A 21,371-nucleotide genomic window follows, 5' to 3' on the forward strand; every position below is an offset into this window, starting at 1 on the left:
AATATTCGTTGAAAGAAAAAATCAAATGTTCTTTGCAAGATATTGTCACTAGAGGGCAGACAACTACTACTTTGTGCTTGGCTCCCATAGCATATTAAATTACTGTACTACGCTACAAAGCCATTAATAAGAAATGAATAAAGTCTACACCGTAGCTTTCCAATACAAATACAAACTAATTAAAAAGAAATTCGTGTATCATACTGTAAAATTAAATACTGAACCTCTTTGCTGATCATGATAAATATTAAGGCTTAGTTTCACACCCATCGATGAGTAGATTGATTGGTTTAATTCGTATTAACTCCCAATGTAAAAGATCTAGCAGGACTGTTTATAACTCCAATCTTGCTTCTGATGAGCGACGGGGAATAAAACACACGACCAATGTCAACTGAATGAAGCGCACTGTAATGCTAGATTTGAGATCTAAGTATAAGTGTCAGCTATTCATTATTTTTCATCAATGTGGCTTATAAAAGGAGCATTAAAAACAACGGAACTGGTCAACTTTCTTATCCAAATGACCACGAAAGGTAAGGGCTACCTAAGAAAAATCCTTCAATGCAAGATCAATGTAGAGGACAAGTGGCAGCCGAATATTTGCTTGCCACTTCTTTTGCGCTTAAATTCTGATTAACTGGTTACCCAGCAAACTCTATGCTAAGAGCTAGGCCAAACGCAGTCTTTTCCGATCCGTGTTAAAGAAGCGCACTCGGGCTGTGGCGAACAGTCGGGAAACAGTTCCAATCTGGCGCTGCGCGATCCAGCAGCCAATCGCTCCCGCTGAAGTGCAGAGAGCAGGTGAGGCAGCTGTGACGCTTGAGGTTCGAGCGGTATGGCTTGTCACAGTGTAGTTATCACCGATAGGATTCTACTGAATGCCCGCTACTCCCATTGCAGCTACTGCTTCAAGTCCCTCAACTCAGGAAGTGAATACACCAGTTTCTGAGAAATAATTAGTCACTACGACAATGGCGAACAATAGGTAAGCTGCTGCATACGCCTTTCTTTATCATAATGAATACTGCTAATTAACCCTACTAGGGCTGGCAACTGAATCGCCTTTAAAAGCAATACGTGATGAGCTGAAAACAAATTTCAAGAAGCCTGTGTCGGAGTTTCCATTGCGTTGCCATGAAGATGTAAGGATGTCTCATGTTCTTCCGGGTTCATATTTGTTCGGTATGGAAAATAGAAAACGCCAAACTCCTTGGCAGGCATCCAACACTTTAATTTTCATAAACCACATCATGTAAGCCTTTTGTGACTTTGAGGAGCGATTCCAGGATGATAGGTAGACTTTGAGCATAACCTAACGTGGTCTGCAACTAATTTGCTGCCTTTCACAATTTAACTATTGCTAGCCCTGGCTGTAGTCCTTTGTGCTCAGCTGCTCCTTGGCAGTTTCGGCTCCAAAGCTTTCCGATCTCAAGCACGAGGGGGCGGCATTTTATATCCCAGAGATTCAGCCTGTTAATATTCTGTCACACGTGTTTTAATTTTTAGGTTTTCCCAGAAATGTGATTTGAATAATATTCTGCCAAATATACTGGAAAACGTGTGACATTCTCTTTAAAACTGTATGCATATAGCCTATAGGAAGAGTCCTTCACAAATTGGATTGCAATTCAGACACAGGTCACTGATTCTAGATTAGTCATCAATGATTTTAGCAAATAATTTTAACCTTTGTCGAATAAGATTTGTTTTTTAATTATACTCAATGGATAAGCAATACCGCCATTTTGGCGTTTGTATGTTGGTAATAACAAATGTAATTGCTACTGTTTTGTTTAAAGCTCATCTACAGGCATTCGTTGCTATGGGGAAATACTTAAATCCATGTATTCTTCTGCAGCAATGTAACAAGTAATGTTTGTGCCTTAGTGAAATCAAATACATCTACAGCTCTTTCCGTAAACCTGTTAACTGAGACGTGTGAGGTGTTGACATGGTAGAACCATTCTTATTTAAAAAAAAAAGCAAAATCATAAAATTTGAAATACTGTAAGCATCAAATTTAGAATTTATGGTTGGTCTAAAAATACTTGGGTAAAAAATATTTAAAACTTTACTCGTCCTTTTTTTTGTAGAATTACTGACAAGTATTCTTACTACAATTTGTTTTTAAAAACAAATACGTTAATTGCATGTAAAAGCATCTGTCATTTTCCGTTTTTTTAAAAAACTTGCATTATGAAATCAAAATGAGTAGCCTGTGTTTCCGTAACGTCTTTGTTCGAGCCGTTTTGTGAATATAAATGCGTACTGTCAAGAAATGTAATTTGTAGTTATAGGTTCTTTAAATATTTTGACAACATTCTAATGAAATAAAAAGTTGTAGCTTCACTGTAAACCACGATTAATGATAGTGTAGAAATTGTTTGAAAGATTGGGATGCGTAAGAATACAAAGAGAATCCAATACATACACACACACATATGTATACACGCAGTGTTCAATTTAAAATATTTATATTCCAGAACAAAAACGGTGCTTCATTTAAACTAATGCATTAAGGACCCCTTTAAAGTATTTCACGCATTTGATTAAAAACGATCCTTAGTTTTCCACATTACTACAGTCGCATAAACCAAATAAAATCTACATTGCCTTCCCAGCAGGGAAACTGCATCCTATGAAACACAACACTATGTTGTCGCTAGCCATAGTTCTGAATCAAGATATACATGCATATTGATCACTCCTGATTTTAGCTCAAATCTACTTCGTGAATCCCTGCAAAGGCGAAAAACATTGTATTATTTTGTTACCAGTTTGTGGCATGTCACTATGCACTTATCAGAACTACCAAAAGGTACATGTATAACAGTGTTGCTGTTGTAAGACAGCTGTGCTGATACAGAAAGAAGTGCAAGCATTATATATATATATAGTACAGAATAGAAAAAGGCAACTAATAGCAGAGGAAAATGTGATCGACTAAAAGAGTAAGATTAATTTTTGTTAGATCTTTATAGCATTGACTACTAATCTTCGAACAGTTATAGCAAAAACCCTTATTTTGCATACCTGTATCTATAGAAATCATTAATTTCTAGTTTCAATGAGAATGCATTATGGAAATCCATAAACTCTAAACTCATTTTGCTACAAGTTTGTAATCCAATTTAAAATGTAAATTTCCTTTTTTTTTGTCAGGATGTAGCTTCAGGTTATCATCTTGGAGACAGTATATGCTCAGCCTTCATTTATTGGCTTTCCCAGTATTGACAGTTTGGTTGCTCAAATTTAAACTGAGAATATTATTGACATCCTGCTGCTAAAAATAGAGTACATGGATATGCAGGATCATCAAATAAAAGGTCAGAGGTGACACACCAGGGGAAAGGTCATGGAGCTCATTTCAAGCAATCAGTTACCAGCTTTCCTCTATCTGAACAAAGGCTTAATTATAGATGGAACAGAGCCCTGCAATGGTGATTGGTCATCACACAGCAGAGAAATGAGAAGGCTAACAGCTGAAAGCTGATTGATGTATTTTACATCTTTATTTTCTCTCTGGGTTCAGTTTGCACAAATGCTGATTTCCAAAAATCATGCCAAACACAAACTACAGAAAGGACAGTTAAAGCTAACAAATAACTATTTTATTTCTGTTACAAAATTAAATATCAGCAATGTTTAATTTGTAAAACACTGAATCGGTGAAAATTTGTTTTATATAAGTAGCTAAGCTTTTCCCTTTTTCTTTTCACCATTTCAGTACCATGAAGTGCATGTACATTAGGAACCACAGCTGTACATTTACTAAAGATAGAAACAATCCATGCTATAGTGAAAGTGTTCGCCATTTACTGTAAGTATAGATACTCTATGTTAAACACAAAAATATCTAGTTTGTCTAAGCCAATAACATATTGTATTTCAGCATCTCCTCATGCACATGCATTGTACTCATTAGAGTTCATATTTATAAGAGAAAAATATACCCTTTTGACAGAATTTGTGACAAGAACTAAGTGGACAATATTACACAAGTGTTAGATCTTTGAGTGCATTTATTAAATCAGGAGTTAATAATAATAATAATAATAATAATAATAATAATAATAATAATAATAATAAATTCCTCACACTTCTATAGCGCTCCTTTACTTTTAGTGATAAAAGATGCAAATAAAGCAAATTGGCTACATGAAACGGTTCTAAAAAAGATGTACCACTTTTATTATTTTGAAAAGGAGAAAACATCACCACTGGCTGTATAAAATTTTATTTTAGCAGTTACATTATGTGTAACTTTTGAAGGGGTGGCTCAAATTGATAAAAAAAAAACATCCTCACATTTCTCAAATGTCTGGAATACAGCAGGTGTCAATTGTTTCTTTTAAAATAATGCATGTGGTATATTATGAAATTGGAAAAAAGAATAATAATGTTATTTAGTTGAACAATTTGTATTGTAATGATGTGTTTCAACAAAATGTTCAACTAAATGTATAAATGTAAAAGTATTCTAGACTGTACAGTGATGTACATCATCTGCTAAAACTTTTGCTCAGCTTCAGAAGTGTCATTCAGTCTCTGTGGTGCTACAGAATAAATGTACACAGATTGTAAATGCATTACTTTTACTTTGCTTTTACTTCATGGTAGCAATCAGTAGCCAACTGAAAATAATTATTTAAATCTCCACTTCTAAAAAAACAAACATTTGATACGTAAAGTAAATATGGTTGGAGGCGCACTTTCTTCCATCCCTTCTTTAAAATATTTAAAATATTTTTAAAATCTAATCATAAGATTATCATTACGATTAATCATAAATTATCCTTATGTTAAACACTTTTGCTAAACTATGTCTCCCTAAAATTCACAAATCACAAAGTTCCCAGAGCCCCAAATCTCTTTCAAACATAGTATATGTCACATTAATGCTCATTGTTAGTCAGATTTATTTGGAATTATTTGTATTGTTTATATTTATTGTGTATATATTTATATTATTAAAACAATAACTATTATTAGATAAGGCATAATACATTTCTTAAAAGATTAAACTTACCTTAAAATTAATATTTGATTAAAAACTAGATTACAACACTGTGTCTAAACAATATCAGTCATGGATAAAAGAGATCTATCTTTTCAATACAGAATGTTTTAATCTGTGTTGATACATTATTGCAGTACTGAGTGCTTTGTGGTAGCTGCCTGACAGTTCCTCTCAGAACATTTAATTTCACACAAAATATTTTTATTTTTGTTTACCGAAGCTACATAAGATTGTCTCAATAATTTACATTGCAAAACTTTTCTCAATATAATTATTCTCATTTTCTGCTTAATGTTATGTATTAGCTATACATATAAGGAATTACAAATATAATCCTAAAGTTATTTTGTATATTGTGCCACATTATATTTTTATTATGACAACATCTTAAGTTTTTATTTAATTTAATTCATTCTACGTATGCTAGGAACATGTTTAGAATAATCTGATCATAGTACTCACAGTATGTACCTACATTTCCTGAGCAGTAATTATCTCTGTAAGCATACTGTAATGCTTTACTTTAAAATTAAGATTGTAAATGTTTATCTTTGTAACAAACAGCATTATAATTTATTAAACAAGTTAAAAACAAAGCAGAAATGACCTAGTGAAATTAATAATTGCCTACAAATTTAGCATGCACTTCATTTGTTAAGAACTACTTAAATCATTAATAGTGTTCCTGTTATTTTAAATATTTTAAAGAACAGTTACTGCAGTACAAATAAAGCATTGCAATTGCAGACTATAAATTTCAACCAAACTACCACTGGCAATATTTGTTCATACTTAAAACATAGTTTGACCTAAAGCTGCAGATATTGTATGAAAATTAGTGTATCTAAGGAGTATTGTTTAATCAAATACTATACTCCTTAAGTCTTTGAAAGAAAAAGGATTTGTGATAAATATATATATATAATGTAGTGAATATCTAGTTCTAATTATTTTAATTATTCATTTTCTTAATGTGTTACAATTTTCAAAACTGGTCCAGATGTTTACATGAAAATAGTACACACTATTTCATGCTTTTGCATGAGTGTTCTTTAACAGAACATGTAAAGACAGAGTGTTGCTCATAGTGGAATGCCTAGTATCAGACAGGTCACAAAGAAGTGCTGTATTCTTTTTACACTGTATACAATAATTAAGATAAAGACTTATTTTATTAGCAAGGAAAACCTAATCCTACCTTACTATATATGTGCTTGAACAAATATATTCCCTATATACATGTATAAATAAAATTAAGTTAAGCTAAGTAAAAACCACATCACAATTCCAAAACAAAAGTTTGTTTAATGTTTTGAAAATGTAACTGTTTAATGTTTATTTAATACTCATGTTACTGTAAGTTTTATTTTCATTATTATCCTAGACGAAGTAAATAATATTCAATTGAAAGATTATACAATGTTTATATTTCATGATAATACATATAGTTCATTATCATTATTGTTTCTGGTACGAACATTTAAATTACAAAGTCAACCTGAAAGTATACTTTGAATCACCAATGTAAAAATAGTTTCTTTTTTTGACAAGCCACACTATCATTAATGAAATATAAATATATTAAATTGATGGAATACTACTTATTCAACCTAATATGAATAAATGTCTTGCATTTTCAAATGATGCTATAATGGAAATGCTCCACTAGGAGTTATTCTTTGCATAATAAAATCGGGTAATTGGTTCATTGAACATAACAGAAAAACTTACTATTACTATTGTTACTATCCCTCAATTTATTTGAAACGATGTAATAACATTATATATTTTCAATATTCATTATCCTGTTCCATTTACTACTTATTTGCAACAGGCAAAATACAATAAGATCTGTTATATCCACCATAAAGTCCACTACAAACAAGCTTTTATAACATCTATAACCTTTAAGAGAAACGCAGATTTATACATGCTAAAAACTGCCTCCTATCCCACACAATTGACATCTGTTCTATAGGCACTTGATTGATCTTCACTTGCACACACAGGGAAAAAGTCTCCTTATGGCTTCAGTTGCATTGCTACCAAAAGGCATGTAGGAGGTGTGAGACTTAGATGTTTTCAGGATTCAAACAATTGTCCTTTCATGCCACTAGAACGACGTTCTCTCCTTTAAAATTGTTAGAAGAACCAAGTGCTCTCCTGTCACTGGTTACCTTTCTTAAGTTCTTCAAAACTACTTTGTGATAAATATTAAAATAAAAATTAATTTAATTGATGCTTAACTAAAAAGTTAGAGACTGGAAAGAGAAGATACAGTGATTCTTTTTTAAAGAGTTGTTTTTGGTAGTGGTGTCATTCAACTTAAAGTCATATTAATTCCACCATTCGATAAGAATGGTAAAACAATTTTGACAGCAGTTGAAAGGATATGATTTAAGTAAACTGATATGCTGCATTACCTTAACCGATTTAGTTTGTAAACAACATATCTAATTTGAGAGGCTTATTATTTATTTTCAGACTTCTATGCTGAATGCTTTGTTTCCAATTACTAGAAAATTAAAATGATTACAGAAATAAGGGAAGGATTACAAAATTAGGAAAACTTTAGGTAAATGTGCAATCTTGAGATTACAGAACGTATCGGGAACTAATGGGCATATGGGTACTAGGCTGATCAACCAAGACAAGACACTGTTGTGTTGTACCATGCTTTAAAGCAGTTCATACTGACATTTTTCACTGCTATCCTAATTGATAAAACAAACACATTTAAACACCAATAAGAAAATGATTACTTTCTCAAATGTCTTCTTTCTATTAACAAAACACCCACCCCCAGAAAAATTTAACTTTTTACTCCTGTCTCAAGTTTCTGAAGTTTTTCTGTATTTTGTACTTTATTACCAACCTACAAGTTAAGTAATGAAATGTCTTTCTTCCATATCATGTGGCATTTTTAATATATGTCTGTACATGGACACTGCAGCATGATAGGGTGGTGCTATGCCTCATAGTTCCTAAACCCTGGTTTTGATCCTGACTAAGGGGCCTTGGGTGAAGTTTGCATGTTCTGCTCCAGTTGATTAGGTTGCCAGGTGCTTCAAAAAAAATATTTTAGCAGCGCATTGTACATTAAAAGTCATAAATATTTTTTTGTCCCTCAAATTGCATATACAAGTTGTAGATGGGTAAAAGCTGTTAGGTTGAAAAATAAAAACAAGTTACTATTAGGACTAATCGTGTGATATACAAAAAATGTCAGTAGACATTTCAGACCAAATGAAATGAGAAAAATACTATGAGAATTTCTGAAATTCTTATTTATGTTTTACTTACAACAAGTTTTCAACAGGCGGAATTTGTCTAAATTTACACAATATGGAAAGCCTTGAAGAAAGTAAAAGCTACTTGAAAGCTGGTTTGGTAATGGTAAGCTGAGTATTATGTAATGTTCTTCAGTAATTAATAAAATAGCTCTACATATATAGAAATGGTGTTCATATCATGTATTGGCTGAAACATATTACTTTTCATACAACTACTTATTCATACAAATACTTTTCATACACAATATTTGTGTGAAAAGAAGGGTCCTAACATTAAATTAGCTTACCTAGCAGATAAAAATAAGAAACCAACTTTGAGATCCCCACTCATTAAAATTTTGAAGCTGTTTTTGTTAATGTGAAACAATACAGCACAGTCAATTTAGATAATTAAAGTACTGTCCTTTAATACCATATACATTCTTCATAAACTATAATATACCACAATGTTTCTGCATAGGGTTAATTCAATTTACATTTTGTTTATTGTTCATGTGTATGTGTGTTGCAAATCAATTACTGTTGTTTGAGTAAAATCAGTTATAATCTTTACAGTTGTTTGTGGAACAATCAGAAGAAAAATCACATTTCATCCTGATTTAGCTAGTTTTAATTACAGCTGGGCTGTTCCATATTTTGTTGAAGCCCTAATTTAGATCATCCCAGTTCCTAAAAGCTGATGTTTGCAGATCATTAAAAATAAGTGAATGTCAAACAATTTAAAATCTTAAAAACAATTCCACGCAAATATTTGAGCAAATGATGACTTTTATAATTCGTAATACAGTAATACAGTTGCATGTGTTATATATATATATCATTTGCAACAATAAAATCTGAAAACAAAAAAAACAATATTCAGGGTATTGTATGCATTCTTTCTAAACAACATTTTCCAAAACATAAAAATAGTTTTAAAAAGCATCAATGTTGAATATTATTGTACTAAACTGTACACATGGAAGATGTGGAATACGTATGTCAAGATGCATTATCATTGGCAATTTAATTTTGAACTATTCCCTATTTGTGTTGACAGTCATTATGAAACATTGTGAATTCCAATATACAATACACTTTATCAGGAGTAAAGCAAACTAACGTCCTGAGGTAAAATTATATGATTGATAAAACTCAATCCGAAATCTAGTTCATAGACAGTAATACTAACAGGAAATTCTCACCTGTACAATATTTTGAGAAAAGTCCAAACCATGAAAATGATTTTACACAGCAATTCCTAAATGTTTGCTAATCAACTTTGCCATATGCCGCTAGACACAATATCTTCTGGGCAAACCTGTACTTTCTAGCAACCTGAGGTAATGCATGTTGTTATGGGAATTTACTTCTTTCTTAAGTAAGGGGTTACACTGGACAGCCCTCTTTTTACCATCTTCTGAGCATTCTCAGCAAGGTTCAACAGACTTCATTGAGAATTGAAGGCTTCTCAGACAATTGATCATTTTGGCTGATTTACGTTTGAGTGTCAGAGGTAGATGGATTAATGTGTTTCTGGACCTAATACTAGCCTTAAAATGCTAATAGAATTTGTGAAGAAATTCTAGCACATCATATCTGATTCTGAGAGCAACTAAAGAACTAAAGTTAACCCCCCACAATGCCCTGAATTATCCAGAACATGATAGAAGTCTTTATGATGTAATAAAACAACCTAAAAAAGCTCAAGTGCACCCTTACCTCAGAATCATCTCACCTACGATAACATGCTCAGCGTCATGTTGGTAGGATGTACAAGCATAGTCAGAATTGACTGTATCTTACAGCAGACATGCTTGGAAATGATTGGGTACAAACAGGGGTATAGACTTCTTACAAATTCAGAAACGTGGTTTGGGTGTGGGACCGAATTACGAATATACGAATTGCATTTTCCATACACTACATTGTACTTCAGAGCACAAAATAAGTATGAAAATTCTCCTTCTCCAAAATGATTATAAACATTTATAGGTGTTATAGTATAGTGGGGGTGTATAGGTGGGGGAAGGAATATTAAAATAAATATGTTAAGCACATCTGAGTGGTTGAAACCCATTTGCGGTATTGTGAGCACCATTTTGTCTATCAATCAGCTCTTCATTCCAACCTGGATCGTTACAAAGGGGTATGTGGAATTGTCTTTAAATTGTTTTTTTTTCCTGCTTTACAATCATATATCTTCAAACTATTAACTTCATACAAGATGCTATTAAGGTTTCTGTGTACTGAATCCGAATAATAGTTTACACAGCTAACGTGCAACAATTTGTCCTAATATTAAATGGCTGAGATGTGCCTGATGCATTTGCTGTAGGTTTCAACTGTTATGCACTGGCATATTATTATATTCATCTTATATATAAACATTATATACTGAATATTTACAATAGTTTATAAAATGTTTTCTAAAGAATAATTAGATTCCAGTCTGCAAAAGATACAAAATTATTTTCCATTTAAAACCAATTATTTCAGACGTTTTCAAAACAACTCTTATGTTGGCAGAATGTCATGGCTAAAAGCCAAATGCGAGCAACAGATAGATATGATACAGTTTATATTAATTGGTTTTGATTACAAATTAGTGAATTATACTTTAAATGACTGGATTTGCAATACATCCGAGTTAAATTCCAACAATTATAAAACGTTCTCAAAATTTAAGCAGCTGCATTTACTGATAATATTAATACTGCTGATAATTGTTTCATAACAACAAATACATTCAATAAAATGAAAGACTGAGATATAACAAAAAACAAATCATCAATATGTTAAACAGAATTACCGATGTAATACATCTGATAATGTAATGCATTTCTCAGCACGTTACAAATTTAAATTCGAATGAACTATATGCATTGTCTAGAATTTTTATAGTCGGTCTATATGACAAACAGATGGTGACTTGAAAGTGAATGTGCCGTTGAAACCTGCAGAGACCCTAGGCCTAACTGTTATATTCTTTCTTATCTGGACTGATCTCTGGTTTGCCCCCTCGGTTTAACCTGCAACAGCAGACCTGCCAGGAATTATGTTGGTGAGAAGAAAGTACGGTTTACTGTCGCCAGATGCTGTTCGGGCTGAAACCAAACTTTCTGCTAACATGCAATCTTCGAAACACCTGCTTTGTTCTTTTTTTCTATAACTGGAGCCGCTTTGGTCAGAATAAAAGCTCGCGTCCACAAAGAGCGCGGTCTTAAAATAGCCAATTGCAACCTGAGCATAGATACTGAGACGGTATACTGTACTGCTGTCTGCGCAGCTTGGTCCTTCTTAGTTTAACCAATCGTTGTCAGCGAGTTTAGACCTGTAACAGTTAAATTATACAATCTTTAGTTGAAAGCAAGGCAATAAACAAAGACAGCACAAAGAGTCTAAATGTTTATAAGTCATTTAGACTTGCATTTAGCCGTTTTCTAGTGTATAAACGGTCATTTTATTTGCAAGATGCCTTTGATGATGACTTCGTAAATACCTAGAAAATTGTCTTTTCCCAGCTATCATATACTTATATGAAAACAGACAGACAAACCTTTTGGAAATATTTTACTCGTTTTTAAAACTTACAAGCAATAACAGTTTTACAGTCTTCAAAATACCATATTTACCTTTCTTCCCCTCAAAAAGAGACCTTTAATGAGATCAAACCTAAGGAGTTCCAGCACGCAAACCGTATTGAGTTACAGTATTATAATTAAATATTAATTGGCGGAAATAATACCTTGCATTGTGTAAAGAAAAAAAATCCGTGATGCGGTCTGCCTTAAAGCAATGAGCGATAATATCGACAATTAAGAAAAATCGCAAGCGGCATAACCTTTGATTTTCAGGCGTTCATTTGTTTTGACAAACTGATTATTGTGTTAAACTATTCTCTAATTAGGTAAAAAAAAGTTCTGAAAGGTGTTACCGTACATTCGTACACTATCATGAAATAGCAAGACAATATAATTAGACTTTTTACGTCGGGTTATTCATTATCCCTATCATTTTCAGGTTTTCAAGGAGACTATGAGCACATTGAAGAAGGCCTCATCAAGCTCAGGTGAGTCGCGCCTACAATAGCACTATATAATGCAGGCTTGCGGAAATGCTTTTTCCCCATTTATTATTTAGGAAATCAACAAAACAAGCGCTTTCACTCAGTTTTTTCGAAGAGGAAAAGACGTGCGCATTAAGAGAGTTACATCCAGTTCAAGTGTATTTTTAGAAAATACATATTAATAAAAATACACGACGGAGAAGTTTTGCAACATAGATTCGAATTATCATTGATAACATTTACGGGATTTTGATTGTTTTTACCGCTGGCAAAGATAAAGTTAACAATATGGACTATTAAATGGCTTAACAGCAACAATCACAAAAGTTACACTTTAAAAGCAGTTTACTACTTTGTATCCGTTTATATTGTAGTGTTTGTCAAAGTTTATATTAGTCTAAACGTACAAGAAAGGTACTGTTAATAATTAATAAACCTTAAACGATTTGTTGACGTTTTAGTTCCCTGGTGTAACAAAACAAAACATAACTGTTTCACAAATATGTTTTTTTGTGTCAGCTTCCACAGTTTACTCAGATCAAATCTAGATGAAGAGATGAACTCATACTAGTGAGTAATACGACTTTAAATACGATAACAACATCGTGTAATTACACACTTGTAGCTCCGAAACAAACAATAGCGTCACAAGTTGCTTACATTTTACAGACGATGTTGTAAAAAATAACTTTTAGTAAAGACTATTTAACCAGCCTGTTTCTTCCGAAGCTAAGACGATCGTTACGCACACATTAAAATACGATGCATCGGTGAAAAATTCTGATGTTTAACTTACTTTTGATGCTGGTTTGTTGGCTTTCCGTCCTTGTATTACTTGCCTGAGTCAATATTGGCTCCTTTCCCAGCGGCACTTTCTTTCCGCTGTAAAGCTCAAGCACATTGCTGGGCAGCTTCTGACGTCACCACTCAAACAAGGGGTTTCCTTTGGTGATGTCATCAACTTTTTTAACCTTACGAATGCCACAAGCCCATCTACCATTACGAACGTCGTGTGCATAACATAACTGAATGCTCAAACATTACAGTGTAACGTTTTTTTTAATAATAATTAGTATATAGATTTGAGACGTGGCCTTATTAAGGAACTGATCTCAGCTCACCATACAGACGTCTAAAAGTCCACGCAAGCAGTGAACCTTTGATTTGCAATTTAAAACGGACAATGACGAAGAAATTGGAAGGAAGTTCCAGAGAAAGCATAATGATTATTGAAGGATCTACCTTCTACTCATACCGAGCATTCGGATTCTAAGAAGCCCAAAGTCCATAGGACGCAAGGCAAAGGGTCTTAACGACTCTCCTAGACTAAATGGAGCTACATTGTGTTAAAGCTTAAGAAGTTAATCTTTAAAATGATTTCGAAAAGTAAAGGTAAACCTTTTGAAGTAGATTTACGTACTGGAGTGATTGCCCACCCATTCTCCTAGTAACCAACCACACGCGCGGCTGAATTATGGTCCAGTGATTATTTGATACTGAAGACTGAGGTAAATAAACACGAAATTGCGGTGGTAAATCGGGATTATTTAAAAATGGAAAACAATAATGATACACACTGCAATATTTATATCCAACAGAATGATTAGTTAATTGAAATCGATCAACAAACTGTGTCACATGAATAATTTCATTAACTGTTATTCTGGTATAATACAGGTTCTAAAAACGTGTATAGAAACATCTATCTAGCAACACGTGTATTTGAGGGTCAGTCTCCTACCGTTTTCTTTACATCTGTGTGTCAAAGGAGCATGTCATATATTACGGAGTTTGTAATGCTATATGACTTTTGTGCTTGCCCTCTCAACAGTGGATTTCATTGAACAGAATAATTGGCTTATTGTATGGCTTCCGAAACCAATAAAATTTTAATAAATGGGAGAGAAGAGTTTGAAAATACTTAAAATCGTTATAAAATTGAATTACCTATAATACATGCATAAGGCAGTGAACTGGCTTTAGGTATTCATTTAAAAGATCTTCCATTAAACGCATTATCCCACCAAGCGTCGAGTTGTACATCTTCTGATTATTCCAGGAAAGGTCAAATTTAATTGATAGAAAAGGGAGAAAAAATAGCATTCAAAAACTGAAGGCGTGCTGAGCTGAGCTTTAAACAAGTTACGAAAAGAAAAAGAAACGCAGTTACAAATATGGTGATTTTGTTTTCTTTTCCTATTTTCCATATCAACAGTTATTTTATTCGATTGTATTTTGTCGACAGAAGGAAACCTCTAAAATTGAATACATGTTTCACAACATGTTCAGATCAAAGAATATCCACACATTTCAACGCTACAAATATGCCACTGGGTCAATTCGTGTATTCATATAGCGCCTTCATTGGGCTTAGACACCAACAGAAAAATGTCTAATTGCGAAAGCCGCATTCAAATAGAGAATTAATTTGATTTTCATAGGCAGGCTTACTAAGTAAAGCTTTAAAGTGAGAAACAATATCTGCCATAAGCGTTCCAGTGTCCAATTGTTTTAATGTTATATATAGGGTCAAAAAATATTCCAAATTAAATATTAATTTTCTTCGTAGTTTCAGCTCACCACACAACAACCTTGTCACAGGTTTCCAGAACTACGTATCCGCGAATAAAGTGTATTCACTTGAAACGATTTACTTCTAGCGATAAAGCAATTTTTTAACGTTGAGTTCACCGATAAAAGAAAAAGAACGCAAAGATCAGGCGTTCTCTTTTAAACTTTAGCATAGCCCAATGGTCCCCTTATAACAGCAAACAGATCCGCACAAATTTGTTTTTTTTAAAAGTGAATCGACCCCTTTGACAGTGCCATCCGAAGGTACGTTGCTTCACCACTACGGAGAAGGTAGGAACAAACTGCCCAATAAATACTAACCCAACTATAGTTCTAATCAATGTTCTCCCTCCCCCAAAGTGCAAAAACACACAGAACACCCCCACCCCCACCCAACCCCCCTCAAAAAACACAGCATTTCGTTATCAAGTTACACAAATCAGAATATTTAAATACCCAGGAATGGGGGTGGGGATGCAGCATTAGAGGTTTGTGTTCGGAGTCGATAGGCTCTGAGAGATCTGGATTTCGCATTATTATTCTCTACATATTGTTGTTCGCGTTGCATTCGAGATAATTATTTAAATAAATACTTGATCCAGTGCTGTATGTTTTTTTTATTATTCCTCTAGGGCACTTTTATCATTTAACATTTGTTTCCTTCCCCCTTTTGAAGCAGAATTTATGTGTTCATTTGTCAGTTTAATCCACCTGATTGATCGTTTTTTTCAAAAGACAGGAGCTTTCGTTATAAATATGATAAATACATAATAATAAACGTGTGATTAAAAAAAATGAAAAGTATTGTTCTGAAAACCAGACTTTTATTTATTTCATTAGTTGTATTTTATTTGCACCAGGGTAGGTTAAGGAACACAGAATAGAGATGAGTATCCTTCTTTATTATATCCTATTGCTAACATTGTCTAAAGCAAAACTCTTAGAACGGTTAAAATCAGCGTGAAACTCTTCATTTTATAAATGTGATTTAAGTCAGGATAATTATAATAAGATGTTGCTATAATAGAAAAGGTTTAAGAATCTCGAAAGACACATCGCAAATAAATGTATTTACTGCATATTGCTTATCAGATTCTGGAATTAGATTGTTTTAGACACTAAACCAATGATTTGTATGCTCTTTTGTAGTTTTGTTATTTTATAGTCGCGTATGTTATAAACGAAATGAAAACCTTCAAGTCAAACAGACTTGGACACAGATACTTCCACTAACAAGCGGAAAACCAAGTAAACACGTTTTGTTCTGATACTCCATATCAGTTTTTTTTAAATAAGTATAAAAACGGGACAAAAAAGTCTTTACAAAAAACACAAGAGAATGAATCTGACATGTTCGCCTGTAGTACTGTGTTTTGATTCAATACGTCAAACGTCAATGTAACTGGAAGGTTTGTAAATGAGAATGCACATGTAATGAGGGATTTTAGAATGGTTTAAGTATGGTATTTCTGGGCGGGTTTGGGGGTGGCCTAGGCATCTAATTTCAAGTTACGTGTTCTTGCACTTTTACAGACAGAGGAATGGGGGGGTGGGGACTTAACTCACAGTGAGGAATTCTGGGTTTATGAAAACGCGGGATTTTCAACGTTCACTTTTTTTTTGCAGATATAAGAGTTGTTTGCGTCATCTTACGGTAGCCAAGTCAAGTCATTTAGACTGACACCATATTGTATCCGATTTTGTTACTGCTTCGTTGGCAATTATCTTTTTCTACATTTGATGTTAATAAACCTTGCATTAACATTGTTTAATCATGTGATACTGTTAAATTTTCTTTCCCGCTTTCTTCATTCTTTACATGGGTAGTCGAAGAACATTATAACATAATTGTAGAAAGAAAATATAAACATATGCACTTGTATTTATTTCAGGACACGATAAAATAATAATTAACCTATTTTAAAGTTAGGGATATAGAATAGAATAGTTGTAATATATTATATTCTTAATGATATATACAATGCATGTGTCTAGCTGTCTGTAAATTAATGCAGTGTACAGTATTTCCAAGTAGGGATAAATTTTATACTTGTATCATTTTGAATATTTGATAATAACAATATGCATTTTCATTCAAACTTTTTAAATTTATTAACAGTGTTGTAAGGGATGTTTTCAGTGGTCAGATTTCTGCTTTTAACGTTACGCGAATTGCTCACGCACCCTTACTGGAAATGAATGAGTCGATAACGTCTGACACCGAAGACCAATCCTGTGACCCCTTTCTTCATTCTACAAGCGCCGGGAGGCCTTTACACACCATCCACCATCTTCAAAGATTGAACCTACGGAGGGGGGGCAATTACATAGCGCTGAATTTAACGTAGTGAACGTTAGCCCTCGGAATTAACATTGCAGCGTGATTTAATAATGAGTTTCATTTATAAAATGTGAGTCCAAGCGTGTTTAAAAACAAAGGAAGCTCAGCTGCAGTACACCCCCTCACCGTGCAGACCAGTAAAAACAGGTTTTGAACACGTTAAGAAGTGTCACATTAAATGCCTTATGTGTAAAACAGTTTTTCCTTACTCCATCACAAAGAGTAAATAAGAATAAACTAAAATACCAATAAACTTAATACGACAGCCCTACTAACAGTGTATGCTTGTTTATTGGTAGACCATTAGTGCAATTTAGAGGTCCCTGTTTTACTTAAACTTAAAAATGTAAATCCTCTTTGCGGACCTGACCTCAAATTAGGCTTTGTTGAAATAACCTATAGGCATTTACGGTTGAAAACGGCAAAGGAATTTCAGGATTTAGACTTTCTGCTTCACTTGGTAGATTGTTTTTACTTTTATGTTTTTTTTCTCTTTTTGCTCTTGTTCCAGCCTTATTTCACATTAGATCACACACGTTATAATCGTGCTGACCACTGTGAAAGATGAAACTAACTCTTTCAAACACCTTCAACATTGAGCAACCTTTACACGCGTCCACGCACGTTGGCGCCATTATAGATATGACGAATAAGCGAGACACTGGATTTTCTGGTACCCTTTCATTACATAGAACATACTGTACTAGATAATGGGCCGCAGAATTAGCATTCCGTAGCCCACACGTCTCAAAATAATATGGACTACATATCATTCGTGATTACTCAGTGCATAAAGGTTTTGCTGGTTTAGATGTAGGTGTTTTCTTTATCTGTACTCTTCCGTGTTTAAATATATTCTAGAATGATTCGTTTTAAATCTTTAATATTAGTGATGTCAAAAATGTAATTATTCTTTGCTAAATGGTCTAAAAAAAAGCATTGTAAACGATAGTGTCGAGTATTGTGTGTTTTGATGTGTAATGTCTAAACTGATTTTACATCCTCACACAACATGCAAACTATACCTTTACCATTAATTTTAATTCCCTCAAAATTAAATGAAATAGTGGATAGGCCTAGAAAACGTGCATCATAGAGTTCAGCAATAAATTGATAAAATAATAATTATTCAGAAGAAACGTGTTTATGTATTGTTTACTTATTGATGTTATGGAAAAGAATAATGTCTGTTTATTCTTTTATTTATTCTGAGCCTCTTTAATTATCCAGGTGTTCGTTTATTATTCCACAAAACTGGTCACCACGTATTGTTAGGTAAATAATGCCTTTCAATGTGTTTGGATGAAACTGTTTGAAATTTGCGTCTGTGAAAATCCTGTTTTCTTTCAAAAACGAGTTAACTATTTATGGGTTTGTAACAAAAAAGTGTTATAAAAAGGAGCAACTACTACTGTGTTATAGCCATAGAGTGTTGTGTTACAGTTGAACACGACTCAAGGTATCCTCCTAAAAACAGTTAAGAAGTTTCAGATCCTTCTGGAATCCGAACATAAAGAGTGTTGGAATTAGCTAAAGAATGATGGGAGATTAATTTTAGTTCGCCCATTGATTGTTTTGGTGTGGGTCAGAAGAAATGGCGATTGGCTATCTTTCTCTTAGCTCTAACCCTATCCCCTCCCCTTTCCAGGATTCGAAGTGAAATTAGTAGCAAGAAAGCATGTAATTGACAAAGTCACGTGTGTACGGGGGCCACAGACAGAGTGAGCGAGAGATAGGGAGAGGGGGGAGAGTAAGAGAGAAAGAAGGAGGGGGAAAGAGAGAAGAGAGGGAGGGAGAGAAAAAAGAGAGAGAGGGAGGTAGAGAGAAGAGAGAGGGAGGGAGAGAACAGACAAACGAAAAAAATCAAAAGAGGGAAAGCACGCTAGACCATGCGAGCTAAATTTGTGATCGCTGGAAATCGGGATGTTAGATTGATGCAGAAGATTACTTTATTTCAAAGAAAAAGTTTTCATCTCACAAGTTTGGAAAAGAGGGCCCGCGGGGAAACATGGCCGAAGGTTATTCTATTTTTAATATTTCTGTTTTGATTCTTATTTTTGGTTTACATTTGATCAGATCGCACAGGGGCACTGAGCTAACCTATTGTTGTAGATCTCCAAAATGTTATGTACCGCCCCCATTGATTCACAAATGAAAAGCTTTCTTGAGCTATTGTCTGAGTTGTTTGTGTGTTATAAAGAGCAGTTTTAGAGGGTGAGCAGGGGAAACGTTTGTACACCTGCCCTTTGAGTGTAATAGAAAGTTATTTAAGTAGATGTACGTTGGGAAATAACAGATCTCTGCATGTGCAGGAACAAATTGTGCAGTCTTCCTAGTTTTGTTATTTGCCGCGCGCAGTGGAGAAGCTTACAGTATTTTGATCTTTCATTGAGGATAATGGGATCGGTCCTAAATCAACAATATGCAAGTAATGTATTGGATATTACGATCTTAAGAACGTTTGTATAACATGCAGGAGTAGAGTCCAGACATTTAACGAGCAGTGACAGCGATGCGATTCAATATTAAGCAGCTTTCACTTTGGACTTCAGTGGATGTACGTACTGTCACAAACAGGCAAAGTTAACAATCTAGCATTTTCACTAATACTTTGTATAATTTCTTTCAGGAGGGGCGGGTAAAGGTGGCGGAGATGATCCAGGGAAATTGCCCGAGCAGGAAGAAGAGGATGAATCCCAAATTCTACATGGAACGGGCCATTGTAAATGGTTTAATGTTCGAATGGGGTTCGGATTTATTTCAATGACCAGTCGTGGGGGAACTCCTATCGAAACCCCTTTGGATGTGTTCGTTCACCAAGTAAGTTTGCACTTTACAAATAACTAAAACGTATGGTGGATTCTAAAAATGGGTGGCCTTTTTCCTCATCCAGCTATTTAGAAAAAAAACATAGGTTAGTTTATTTTACTACGAACAATAGTTTTACCGAAAACTTTGGAAGTCCTAAGTGCGTTAATAAAAATCAATTATCAAACACTTTGTTAAATGATATCAACGCTGTCACTTTAAGAACGTTGAGATTGATAAAGCGTGTGGCCAAAGGCGGTTCTTGTTTATATTTTTGAAACCTACTGGTCAGTCTGGAATGCTGTTTTTCAGAGATGCTTTACAAATGTGAAGGTTTCGAAATTAAGATTACATTCTCAGGTTCTCAGACTATTTTCCTTAGCATTTCCTTAATGTGCAATTCTTAGCATAAACCTTTTTTAAAGTTTCTTAGTGCTTCTTGCGAGAACATGAAACATCTCATGGAGCAGAGTGGATTCGACACATGCTCTTTATTTCAACGATATTTCTTAGCCACACAACGTTGGCTTAGTTGTAGGCAAATTATACTGTGTTTTATCTGATGAAGTACTGGTAAATTGCATTTAGCACGCTGCTGCACAGTGCCCTATTTATACACATAGTTTAGTTTGTAAAGTTGTATTTAGGAAATCGTTTCATCTGTTGAATTTGAAATCCGGTTCTTTCTTTATAATGGCTGGCTAAATAAGAAGTAAAAACTGCTTAGTGCTAGCCTATCATTCCCCACCCACATGAAGCCTTATTAATAAAGATAGTAAAATTTGGTTACATTGTATATCCGATGCCTGTATCATTGTGTGCTCGTTTCGGAGATCCTCATTTTAAAGATACCGTTTAGCAATGGATTCCAGACGTACTTCCCCAGTGCTTTCAGTTTGATGCAATAGTCCGATACTTGCCTTTGTTTTTTTTAGATCTCTTGGTAGATTGTTTTCCGATTTGATTGGGACCAGTTTGCTTTTTACCCCTTATGTTTCTTTGAACCATGTCTGGGTCGTTAAATTGTGCTTTACGATCTCATAAAGTTGCTTTATAGATCAATGGAGGGACGACAGAGGAAAGGAAACCAATTTTCGCCGTTTGTTATTCGCACCCTGTTGTTACGTTTTTCATCGCCCCCATTCAAAATATGGCAATAAAAATCCTTTTTTGAGTCAAATCTTTAATTGGTGTCTTTTATTCCCTTTTATCCGATGTAATGAAAACGGCTCCTGTATATCTAATCTATATAATAGTTATATGTTCTGATGGTGTTTTCTAGTGAGG

The 21,371-nt window shown here is 33.9% G+C and overlaps 1 protein-coding gene across 2 annotated transcripts in view; it reads left to right on the forward strand.

Annotated features, from left to right (window-relative positions):
- The first annotated feature begins 877 nt into the window (after positions 1 to 877).
- LOC102683707 (protein lin-28 homolog B) overlaps positions 878 to 21,371 on the forward strand; it is a 63,977-nt gene continuing 43,483 nt past the window's right edge. The window contains exons 1-3 of one of the 2 annotated variants that reach the window (XM_015349460.2): positions 878 to 988; positions 12,319 to 12,367; positions 19,906 to 20,096. In XM_015349460.2, coding sequence (XP_015204946.1) covers positions 12,334 to 12,367; positions 19,906 to 20,096 — 225 coding nt within the window. In that variant the 5' untranslated portion in view covers positions 878 to 988; positions 12,319 to 12,333. Of the gene's footprint in view, positions 989 to 12,318; positions 12,368 to 19,058; positions 19,295 to 19,905; positions 20,097 to 21,371 lie in introns of those variants that run through there. The other variant, XM_015349474.2, reaches the window with a different exon arrangement.

Source organism: Lepisosteus oculatus, chromosome 2 (assembly GCF_040954835.1).
Source record: "Lepisosteus oculatus isolate fLepOcu1 chromosome 2, fLepOcu1.hap2, whole genome shotgun sequence".
Classification (NCBI taxonomy): Eukaryota; Metazoa; Chordata; class Actinopteri; order Semionotiformes; family Lepisosteidae; genus Lepisosteus; species Lepisosteus oculatus.